This window comes from Pezoporus wallicus, unplaced genomic scaffold, assembly GCF_028554395.1.
Source record: "Pezoporus wallicus isolate ANWC-B61680 ecotype Strahan unplaced genomic scaffold, APGP_CSIRO_Pwel_v1 contig_8787, whole genome shotgun sequence".
Lineage (NCBI taxonomy): Eukaryota > Metazoa > Chordata > Aves > Psittaciformes > Psittacidae > Pezoporus > Pezoporus wallicus.
The window spans coordinates 95,812-107,177 of NW_026638420.1; the positions used below are offsets into that span (position 1 = coordinate 95,812).

Sequence of the window (11,366 nt, forward strand, 5' to 3'; positions counted from 1 at the left end):
GCGAGGGCTGGGGCGGTGGGGATGCAGCAGGGGAAGGGGAGCAGGGATCCTGTGCTTCCTCGTCACTGAGGAAGGAAGCTTCTGGGCTGGGCACGAGCTCAGCACCAGGGTAACCACAGGGCTCACATGGCCCCAGGCACGGGGCTTGGAGGACACTCGGGGGGGGGGAAAGGCAGAAAGAAGAAGCAGGGGATGGGGGCCAGCACCGGGATCTGCTCCTCTGGCCCCCACTGCTCCCATCCCGGCTCCTGCGGCCCCACTTTGTCCCCAATGATGTGGATGCAGGAGCACTGCAGAAGCCAGTGCTTTATTAGGTGGCCAGGAGGGCCCTGTGAGGCTCCTGGGCTGGTCCCACCACCGTGGGGTGGAGGGAGAGGCACCCTGGTGAAGGGCAAGGCACGGGGTGAGGGTCCCCCACATCACCAGCAGGGACATGGGTGCTCCTCCAGCAGCTTCTGCCAGCTCCGGGGGCTGCTTTGAGCTGGTGTGGAGCACAGCAAAATCCAGGCAGGAGATTCCAGCCGCATGGAAGCAGGAGGATGCAGGCAGGAGCATCCCCCTGTGGCTGCCCTCATCCTGCCCCAGGCCACAAAGGAGGCAAAGAGATGTCCTCACAGCAGCAGCATCTCCTGCGGGGCAGCTGAGCGTGTTCCTCCCATGGATTTGGGAGCGTTGGGTGCAGGCTCCTGGGTGAGGACAAGGTGATGGCCACGAGCAGGGCCAGCAGGGAAGAGCTGGGATCCAAATCTCAGTGCTGGGATCCCGGGAATGGCAGGGAGAGACCTCAGCTGCTCAAGCAGAGTAAGCAGGGAAGCGATGGATCCAAAGCTCGGGAAGGGCAGGGATAGACCTCGGCTGCTCCAGCAGTGCAGGCAGGGAAGTGATGGGCTTCCACAGCTCGGGAATGGCAGAGAAGAGACCTCGGTTGCTCCAGCACAGCAGGCAGGGAAGTGATGGGATCCAAAGAGCACAGGAACGGCAGGGAGAGACCTTGGCTGCTCCATCGGCATCAACGCTCAGCGGCGAGCAGTGGCTGTGGGGAGGACACGGCTGAGCCCCACATCCCTCCCCACACAGGGACAGCTTGGGGGGGAAGCAGGACCCCCAAAGCCACCCCACAGCAGAGCTGGTACCTGACGGGAGTCCGGGCAGTCAGCATCAGGGCGCTTCCAGCTTGGCCGGGCCAGGGCACCCAGCACCAGCACCCCAAAGAGCAGGATGAGGAGCCCCAGGGTGTTGGCAAAGACGGCCTCAGCAGGCAGGAGCTTGTACTGCGCTGTCCCGTTCTTCCTTGGGGGGGGAGAAAGGAGCCCAGAGCTGTCCTGGATGTGCCCAACCTCCCCCTCTAAGCCCACACAACCCCTGCAGCAGGGAGCGGAGGGGGCATCACCCCTTTCCCTTTGCCCCCAGGGCTTGGGTTCACTCTGGGCTACTCGGAGCCCAAAGCCTGCTTGCTCCCCACCGCACGCGATGCTCACAGGCTGAGGCTGAAGAAGAGCTTCTCGTTGATGCCCGACACGCAGGAGGCCACGGCCAGCAGCAGGATGGTGGAGCCAAAGAAGACGTGGACGGGCTTGTAGAGCCCCCGGAGCCAGGAGGGAGCCCAGGGCAGCAGGAAGGTGCTGAACCCAGCCAGCCACTGCAGGGAGGGAAGTGAGGATGGGGAGTGCATGGAGCTGGGATGCAGGGAGCAGGACCAGCACTCACTGAGAGGAGAAGAGCAGGATGGTGCTGAACCCAGCCAGGCACTGCGGGGAGGGAAGTGAGGATGGGGAGTGCATGGAGCAGGACCAGCACTCACTGACAGGAGAGCAGGATGGTGCTGAACCCAGCCAGGCACTGCAGGGAGGGAAGTGAGGATGGGGAGTGCATGGAGCTGAGATGCAGGGAGCAGGACCAGCACTCACTGAGAGAAGAGCAGGATGGTGCTGAACCCAGCCAGGCACTGTGGGGAGGGAAGTGAGGATGGGGAGCGCATGGAGCTGGGATGCAGGGAGCAGGACCAGCACTCACTGAGAGGAGAAGAGCAGGATGGTGCTGAACCCAGCCAGGCACTGTGGGGAGGGAAGTGAGGATGGGGAGTGCATGGAGCTGGGATGCAGGGAGCAGGACCAGCACTCACTGACAGGAGAGCAGGATGGTGCTGAACCCAGCCAGGCACTGCGGGGAGGGAAGTGAGGATGGGGAGTGCATGGAGCAGGACCAGCACTCACTGAGAGGAGAAGAGCAGGATGGTGCTGAACCCAGCCAGGCACTGCAGGGAGGGAAGTGAGGATGGGGAGCGCAGGGAGCAGGACCAGCACTCACTGAGAGGAGAAGAGCAGGATGGTGCTGAACCCAGCCAGGCACTGCAGGGAGGGAAGTGAGGATGGGGAGCGCATGGAGCTGGGATGCAGGGAGCAGGACCAGCACTCACTGAGAGAAGAGAAGAGCAGGATGGTGCTGAACCCAGCCAGGCACTGTGGGGAGGGAAGTGAGGATGGGGAGCGCATGGAGCTGGGATGCAGGGAGCAGGACCAGCACTCACTGAGAGGAGAAGAGCAGGATGGTGCTGAACCCAGCCAGGCACTGTGGGGAGGGGGAAGTGAGGATGGGGAGTGCAGGCACTGTGGGGAGGGAAGTGAGGATGGGGAGTGCATGGAGCAGGACCAGCACTCACTGACAGGAGAGCAGGATGGTGCTGAACCCAGCCAGCCACTGCAGGGAGGAAAGTGAGGATGGGGAGCGCATGGAGCTGGGATGCAGGGAGCAGGACCAGCACTCACTGAGAGGAGAAGAGCAGGATGGTGCTGAACCCAGCCAGGCACTGCGGGGAGGGAAGTGAGGATGGGGAGTGCATGGAGCAGGACCAGCACTCACTGAGAGGAGAAGAGCAGGATGGTGCTGAACCCAGCCAGGCACTGCTGGGTGGGAAGTGTGGCTGGGGAGCGCAGGGAGCAGGACCAGCACTCACTGAGAGGAGAAGAGCAGGATGGTGCTGAACCCAGCCAGGCACTGTGGGGAGGGAAGTGAGGATGGGGAGTGCATGGAGCTGGGATGCAGGGAGCAGGACCAGCACTCACTGAGAGGAGAGCAGGATGGTGGCCATGCCCAGCCAGGCACTGCAGGGAGGGAAGTGAGGATGGGGAGCGCAGGGAGCAGGACCAGCACCCACCTGACAGGAGAAGAGCAGGATGGTGGCCATGCCCAGCCAGCTGTGCAGTGAGTACATGTTGGGGGTGCCGTGCTCGTTGTGGAAGCGGAAGACGGCCACCAAGCCCAGCGCTGCCAAGGCGAGGGCTGCCAGGGCCAGGGAGCTGTGCAGCACCTTCCAGGGCAGCTTGGGACCGCTCCAGGATGCGGGCAGGCGATAAACCAGGGATGCTGCGGGATGAGGAGGTGAGGCAGGCGCCGCGCTGGCTCCGCAGCCCCCTCCGCACCCTGCTTACCTGCCCCATAGAGCACCACCATGGCCGTCACCATGAGCACCGGGTGCCAGTTGAACATCCGGGCGCTGCCGTCCCAGGCGAAGCCCCCCCGCCAGTACTGGCACCAGGAGCTCACAAAGGCCACGCACACGAAGCCCAGGAGGCCCAGGAGGAGGCAGAAAGGCAGGAAGGGCACATCCAGCATCTCCACAATGCGATGGGGGCACCTAGGGAAGAGCAAGGCAACGGCTCAGGTCTGTGCTTGGGGTCCCCCCTCCTGCCCCATCCCAGGGAGGAGCCAGGCTCAAAGGGGAACTGAGGACCACAAGGGGGGGGGGTCCAGCCCAGCTGGTGCCTGCACTGGGAGGGATGGCAGGGCCCATGCAGGATGAGGGCAGCCCATTAAGGGTCTCTCCTGTACCCCCCCCACTGTCCTCAGGACCCCATTGATGTGATCCCCTCCCTCTCCACACCCCCAAACCCCTTCCAACTCTCTCCCAACACCCCCCCCCCCCCCCAAGCTGCACCCTAATGGGGTGAACCCCATCCCCACCATAGGGCTCACCCCAACTGGAAGCAAGGCCCCCAGCATCACCCCTCGCCCCATAGGGTTAAAGGGGGACCCACGGGCAGCACCCATCGTGGTACCTGCGCTATGGACGGCCCCGGCAGGCTCCTGCCCTCAGCCTGTGGGGCTCCAAGCGTGAGGCTGAGCTCATTTGCCTGCGGATTTGCATCTGCCTCCAGCAATGGCTATTTCTGGCCCGGCCCGGGGCGGGGACGGCCCCGTCCTGCCCCACAGCGGCCGCCCCACGAGGGTGGGACACGGCCCCAGAGCCGGGGTTGTGTGGGGGGATCCGGAGCTCGGACACTCATTGCTTGAGGTACTGCAGTGGGCACCGCCGTGCTGAGCTGCCCCATGGCTGCCCCATGGCACCCACAGAGCATGGGTGTCGGGGCTGGCCCCATGGCTGCCCCATGGCACCCACAGAGCATGGGGATCGGGCCTGGTCCCATGGAACCCACAGAGTATGAGGATCGGGATTGGCCCCATGGCACCCATAGAGCATGGGGATCGGGCGCTGCCCCATGGCACCCAAAGATCATGGGGACTGGGCCTAGCCCCATGGCTGCCCCATGGCACCCACAGAGCATGGGGATTGGGCGCTGCCCCATGGCACCCAAAGAGCATGGGGACTGGGCCTGGCCCCATGGCTGCCCCATGGCACCCACAGAGCATGGGGACTGGGCCTGGCCCCATGGCTGCCCCATGGCACCCACAGAGCATGGGGACTGGGCCTGGCCCCATGGCTGCCCCATGGCACCCAAAGAGCATGGGGATCGGGCCTGGCCCCATGGCTGCCCCATGGCACCCATAGAGCATGGGGATCGGGCCTGGCCCCATGGCACCCACAGAGCGTGGGGATCGGGCCTGGCCTCATGGCTGCCCCATGGCACCCACAGAGCATGGGGATCGGGATTGGCCCCATGGCACCCACAGAGCATGGGGATCGGGATTGGCCCCATGGCACCCACAGAGCATGGGGATCAGGCCTGGCCCCATGGCTGCCCCATTGCTCCCCCAGAGCATGGGGCTCAGCGCCGGCCCCATGGCTCCTATCACACCGGGCACACAGGGCCCTGCCCCACGGCTCCCCCCGGTACCGGGGCCGTACCTCGCCCCCTCGGCCCCTCCGGCCGCCTCCATCGTGGCCGGCGCCGCTCGCCCCGGTGGTGGCGCCGAGCCCAAGCCTCCAATGCCCCCGGTGATCAGCGAGAGCGGCGGCCAGAGCGGCCCCAGCGCGGCCCCAGCGCGGCCCTTCTAGCCACGCACTTCCGCCTCCCTCTCGGTGGCCGCGCCGTTGCCGTGGAGACGGAAGATGGCGGCCGCAGGTCAGCGCCGGGCCGCGGTGCGATGCGGGGACATAGAGGGGGTATGAGGGGACAGGAAGGGACAAGGGGGGAACACAGCGGCACCCACAGCCCCGGCACTACCGGTGTCTGCGCTCCGTTGAGCGGGGAGCCCGCTCTCGGTGGGGAACGGGGGGTTCGGGGGGTGTCCGGTAGGGCTGCGGCCTCCTTAGGGCCTGGTAAAGGAGGTCCGCGGGGGGGGGGGGGGGGGGGGAGGGGAGAAGAGGGGGGCACATCGGTGTTGGGGCTGTGTAAGGGGGTGGTTGTCCCCTTCCCCCCCCCCATCCCAGCCCTATGGGTGCCAGGACAAGGGGCGCTGCACCCCACATTGCCCCCAGCACCCCCGTTACCTGCCCGTGCTCCACGTCCCTCCTTTGTCAGCGGTGCGCAGGGAGGGTTGGGCCCCGTGCGGCCTCGGAGCCGCCCCAGGGCTGGGTGCGGGTTCCAGGAGGCACCGCGTGTCCAAGCCTGTCCCCACAGCGTGGCCTGCTCAGCGCTGGCCCCGGGGGCCTGAACCCCGGCATGGGTCTGCTCCCTGGGACTCACCCATGGGCCTTGGGGCTGGAAGGGCCGGGGGGAGAATGGGACTGGGGAGGCTGCACCTCGAATCCTGTGCTCAGCTCCGGGCCCCTCACTGCAAGAGAGACCTTGAGGTGCTGGAGCGGGGCCAGAGAAGGGAACGGAGCTGGAGCAGGGCCTGGAGCCCAAGTGTGATGGGGAAGGGCTGAGGGAGCTGGGGGGTTCAGTGTGGAGAAGAGAAGGCTCAGGGGGGACCTGATGGCTGCCTCCAAGTGCCTGAGAGGAGGATGGAGCCAGGAGGGGCTGGGCTCTGCTCCCAAGGAACAAGGGATGGGACAAGAGGAAACGGCCTCAAGCTGCCCCAGGGCAGGTTTAGATGGAGCTGAGGAACAATTCCTGCCCCAGAGGGTGCTCAGGCATTGGAACAGGCTGCCCAGGGCACCGGCCCTGCAAGTGCTCCCAGACCCTATAGACAAGGCCCTCGGTGCCATGGGTTATGGTGGCCTTGGCAGGGCTGGGGCCACTGATCTTAAAGGCCTTTTCCAGCCTGGTTGATTGTAGGGGTGAATCTGAACCTGCTGCATGGGGAGAAAGGAGGGGGGACACAGCCCAGGGCTTCATCCCATGCTGCCAAACCAAACCTCTGCTCCCCCTCCAGGTCCTGGCAATGGAAACGAGCAACACTGAACCCCTCAGCTCCACGCCATGAGCTGCCTTTGCCTCTGGGGACGCTGGAGCTGAGAGCCCCAACACCAAGGGAAGGAAGATGCTCCAGACCAGCAACTACAGCCTGGTGCTGTTCCTGCAGTTCCTGCTCCTCTTCTACGACCTCTTTGTCAACTCCTTCTCGGAGCTGCTCCGCACGGCTCCTGCTGTCCAGCTCGTCCTCTTCATGTGAGTGCCCCCAGGGGGCTGTGACCACCATGGTGGGACAGGAAGGGTGGGATCTCACCCCGTTTCTCTCCTCCTGCAGCATCCAGGACATTGCTATTCTCTTCAACGTCATCATCATCTTCCTCATGTTCTTCAACACCTTCGTCTTCCAGGCTGGGCTGGTCAATCTCCTCTTCCACAAGTTCAAGGGCACCATCCTGCTGTCTGCAGCCTACCTGGGGCTCAGCATCTCCTTCCACGTGTGGGTTATGGTAGGTTGGGGCCGCTGATTCCTCCTGAGGGTGGCCAGCACAACCCTTTGCTCCCTCCTTCAGCCCCTCTTCCATGAGAGGAAGACCATCGTCCACCCAGCAGGGACAGTTTGGTGGCCCCCCATTGGCATCAGGCTGGAAGGAAGGAGCTGCCCCATCCCAACCCCTTTCCTAAAGGCTGGAAAATCCTCTTTCCCCCAGGGAAAGCAGCTCCAGCTCCGTGCTGGCACGGGATAATCCCTGCTGAGGGCTGGGACAGCAGCTCCTGCTTTACCTGGGATTAATCCCCAGCAAACACCAGCGCTCAGAGCCTGGGCACAGCCACGTCACTGCTGGCACTGGACAGCCCTGAGGGCTCTCAGGGGGTCCTGGCTCTGTTGAGGCAGCATCTTCACCTTTTCGTCCCCAATAAACTCCCTCTTATCCCCATCCCCTGAAGAAGCAGCCCCACACCCTGCCCAGCCCCTGGGCATCCTCCTCCATGGGGTCTCATCCCCCTCCATCCTCAGGGTGAGGGTCTCTCCTCACCCCATTGCCCCTGGGGGCTGGAGCGGTTATGTTGGTGCTGCCCACACCCCCCAGGCAGGGGATTGACAGGGGATTTGCAGGGATCTGAAGCAGGAATAGGTCCTGGCTTGTTGGCTAAATCCCCTGAGCTGCTTAACCTTTGGGGTGGGAGTGCCCCCAAAGTGATGGAGCTGCTGCGAGGGCTGGAGCAGCTCTGCTCTGGAGCCAGGCTGAGAGAGCTGGGCTGGGGCAGCCTGGACAAGAGAAGGCTCCTGAAGGGGGAACCTCAGAGCAGCTCCAGTGCCTAAAGGGGCTGCAGGAAACGTGGAGAGGGGCTTGGGACAAGGGCCTGTAGGGACAGGCCAAGGGGAATGGCTTGAACCTGCCCGAGGGGAGACTGAGATGAGCTCTTAGGCAGAACCTCTTCCCTGGGAGGGTGCTGAGGCGCTGGCACAGGGTGCCCAGAGAAGCTGTGGCTGCCCCATCCCTGGCAGTGCTCAAGGCCACAGGGGCTTGGAGCAAGCTGCTCCGTTGGAAGGGGTTGGGGTTGGAGCTGGATGAACTTTAAGCTCCCTTCATCCCAACCCATCCCATGCCTCTGACTCCTGTCTGTGCTCAGAACCTGCGCTGGCGCGACTCCAGCCGCTTCGTGTGGACCGAAGGCCTGCAGACCCTCTTCGTGTTCCAGCGCCTGGGTAAGGGCTGGGGCTCACAGGAGCCCTGCTGGGGCCCTGCTGCTTTTGGGGTGCCCCTGGGGCTGCCCACCTTCACACCCCTCTCCCTCCCTCCCGCAGCGGCTGTGCTCTACTGCTACTTCTACAAGAGGACCGCGGTGCACCTGGGGGACCCCCTCTTCTACCAGGACTCCCTGTGGCTGCGCAAGGAGTTTGAGCAGTTCCGTGGCTGACGGTTCCCCTCCAGCTCTTCATCACCTCCTGGCCCCCACTGCGGACAGCTCCACCTCAGCCTCTTCTTCCTCACTGCTACCAGCACCTCAGGTGGATGCTAGGAGCCAGCGGGAGGCTCATCTCCATCCCACTGTGCGTCAGGATGGAGCCGCATCCCTCGGTTTGGGACTCCAGTGCTTTTGTAACCAGTAAAGAAATAAATGAGCTGTGTTTTCCAACGCTGACCCCCCCCCCACCCCCCGGGCTCTTCAGGGGGGTTGGAACTAGATGATCTTAAGGTCCTTTCCAACCCTAATTATTCCATGATTCCCTCCCATTCACTCTCTGCACCCCAACATCCTTCCCCCAGCTCCTCGCTGCGTTTCCAGCCCGCTCACGGGGCAGTGCCCACGGTGCAGCGGAGAGAACCGCGGCTCAACCCGTGTGTGTGTGTTTGGGGGGGAACACCGGGCTCCCCCCCCGCCCCATACCTTTCACCGTGCCCCATTGCCGGCTGCGGGTCTCGAACCCGTGTCCTCCCGGCTCAGTCCTCCGGGACCATAGAGAGGGCGGAAGGAGCGGGCGAGGCCGGCGGCGGTTCCCATGGAGACGGAAGATGGCGCCCAGGAGTGAGTGAGGGACCGCGGCCGGCGGCGATGGCGGGGAGGGGGGGCCGGGAGGGACCGGGGCTCGGTGCCTCCCCCCCCGGAGCCCGCCCACAGCCGCGTTGTCCCCGCAGGCCGCCAGCGCTCCTCGGCCCCGCTGCAGGTCCTGCTCTTCCTCAACGGCTGGTACAGCGCGACCTACTTCCTGCTGGAGGCCTTCATCTTCGTGTACAAGGGTGAGCACCCCTCCCCATCACCCCCGGTACCCCTTGAGCGCACCGCGGGTACCGGGTACCGGCCCCTGCGGGGGGTGAGCTCTGAGGCAGCCGTGGCTGTGCCCGCAGTGCTGCTGCTGCCCTATCCCTTCACCAACCTGGCGCTGGACGTGGTGCTGCTCTTCCTCTACCTCGGCACTGAGGCGACGCGCATCTTCTTCGGTGAGTGCTTAGGGCAAGGGCCTGGAGGGAGAGGACAAAGGGAATGGCTTGAACCTGCCCGAGGGGAGACTGAGCTGAGCTCTGAGGCAGAAGCTCTTCCCTGGGAGGGTGCTGAGGCGCTGGCACAGGGTGCCCAGAGAAGCTGTGGCTGCCCCATCCCTGGCAGTGCTCAAGGCCACAGGGGCTTGGAGCACCCTGCTCCAGTGGAAGGGGTTGGGGTTGGAGCTGGATGAGCTTTAAGCTCCCTTCATCCCAACCCATCCCATGCGTCTAAGTCCTGGTGACACCAAGCTCCAGGAACCGATGGGACCCACAAGCACCCCCCCCCCCCCCATCCCACTTCCCATCCCCACCCCAGGCTCCAAGGGCAACCTGTGCCAGCGGAAGGTTCCCCTCTGCATCAGCCTGGCACTGACGGTGCCGGCAGCTGTGATGGCCACCTATTACCTGCTGCTGCAGACCTATGCCCTGCGCCTGGAAGCCATCCTCAACGCCATCCTCCTCCTCTTCTACGCCCTGGAGCTGCTGCTGGCTGTCCTGGCGCTCCTCTCCTTCTCCAGGTATCTTTCCCAGGCCGTTCCCTATGGAATGCCGGACTTCCAAGCTGCTTTGGCACTCCTCCATCCCTCTTTCTTCCCCTTCTCTTACAGCGCGGATTCATACTGAGGCCCTGTGCCACGCCAAAGGACCAGGTACAGGAGACACTGGGTGCTCAGCACCCCCCCGGTTGGGTGTCTCCCCATCGGCCAGGAGTGACCTGCGAGGCAGCCCCCTCCCTGCTGCCCCCCAGGACGTGCACGGCAGCTCCAGGTACAGAGAATTCCTATTTTTTTTTGCTACCTTCTCACAAGAATTCCCTCTTTTCCAATAAATATTTATTTTTACCTGGTGCCTGAGCACTTGGGGGTCCCCCCCCCCCCCCCCAACCCCGGGCACCCCCCACTGCTGCTTTGAGGGGCAGAAAAGCCCCTCAGCAGTGGCCCATCAGTCCCCAACCACCCCTAAACCACTCCAACCCCCTCTTTATCACTTCCAACACCTCATAGGCAATGCAAGGTCCTACACCTGGGTCAGGGCAACCCCAGGCACAGAGGCAGGATGAACAGAGAAGAGATGGAGTGCAGCCTGAGGAGGACATGGGGGTGTTGGGTGATGAGAAACTGAACATGAGTGGGGTTTAGTGTGCACTTGCAGCCCAGAAACGAACCGTATCCTGGGCTGCATCAATGGCAGCGTGACCAGCAGGTCCAAGGAGGTGATCCTGCCCCTCTGCTCTGCTCTTGTGAGACCTCACCTGGAGCATTGTGTGCAGTTCTGGGGTCCTCAACATAAAAAGGACATGGAACTGTTGGAACAAGTCCAGAGAAGGCCACGAGGATGCTCAGGGCCTGGAGCAGCTCCCATATGGAGCCAGGCTGGGAACACTGGGGCTGTTCAGCCTGGAGAAGAGAAGCTGCGTGGAGACCTCAGAGCAGCTTCCAGTATCTGAAGGGGGCTACAAGGATGCTGGAAAGGGACTGTTCATTAGGGACTGGAGTGACAGGACAAGGGGTGATGGGTTCCAACTGAAACAGGGGGGATCCAGCTTGGATGTAAGGAATTCATTCTTCACTCTGAGGGTGCTGAGGCGCTGGCACAGGGTGCCCAGAGAAGCTGTGGCTGCCCCATCCCCAGCAGTGTTCAAGTCCACAGGGGCTTGGAGCAAGCTGCTCCAGTGGAAGGCATCCCTGCCCACGTGCAGGGGGTTAGACCTGGATGAGCTTTAAGGTCCCTTCCAACCCAACCCATTCCCCGCTTCCACACCGGACACCAAGGGAAGAGCCCTCCAGCACCATCTAAAAGATTGACAACGTCAGCCAAGTTTTATTACACAACGTCCAACCTATCAGAAAGACAAACCAAATCTCTCTACTCACTGCGGGCAGGAGGGGCACTGCCTCCGGGGGGG

General features: G+C 63.7%; 3 protein-coding genes across 4 annotated transcripts; 2 read left to right on the forward strand and 1 right to left on the reverse strand.

Moving 5' to 3' along the window:
- Positions 1 to 914: 914 nt before the first annotated feature.
- On the reverse strand, positions 915 to 4,159 carry LOC130599868 (lysosomal membrane ascorbate-dependent ferrireductase CYB561A3). The gene is given in 6 exon segments (XM_057410658.1): positions 915 to 1,033; positions 1,134 to 1,290; positions 1,479 to 1,639; positions 3,155 to 3,363; positions 3,429 to 3,634; positions 4,056 to 4,159. Coding segments are annotated over 6 exon segments (846 nt in total). The 5' UTR covers positions 4,145 to 4,159; the 3' UTR covers positions 915 to 1,009.
- Positions 4,160 to 5,198: 1,039 nt separating this feature from the next.
- Positions 5,199 to 8,437, forward strand: TMEM138 (transmembrane protein 138). Its single transcript, XM_057410653.1, has 5 exons — positions 5,199 to 5,300; positions 6,496 to 6,731; positions 6,811 to 6,982; positions 8,109 to 8,184; positions 8,284 to 8,437. Exons 2-5 carry the CDS (start codon positions 6,604 to 6,606, stop codon positions 8,394 to 8,396), a joined length of 489 nt encoding a protein of 162 aa, XP_057266636.1. The 5' UTR covers positions 5,199 to 5,300; positions 6,496 to 6,603; the 3' UTR covers positions 8,397 to 8,437.
- A 445-nt stretch (positions 8,438 to 8,882) lies between these two features.
- On the forward strand, positions 8,883 to 10,302 carry TMEM216 (transmembrane protein 216). Of its 2 annotated transcripts, none has more exons than XM_057410655.1 (5): positions 8,883 to 9,005; positions 9,116 to 9,217; positions 9,326 to 9,418; positions 9,777 to 9,978; positions 10,069 to 10,302. In XM_057410655.1, the coding sequence occupies exons 1-5, from the start codon at positions 8,993 to 8,995 to the stop codon at positions 10,082 to 10,084; spliced, it is 426 nt and encodes a 141-aa protein (XP_057266638.1). In that variant the 5' UTR covers positions 8,883 to 8,992; the 3' UTR covers positions 10,085 to 10,302. The 2 variants fall into 2 exon arrangements, with proteins under 2 accessions (XP_057266638.1, XP_057266637.1); XM_057410654.1 differs by having other exon boundaries at positions 8,966 to 9,005; positions 9,099 to 9,217.
- Positions 10,303 to 11,366: the final 1,064 nt, after the last annotated feature.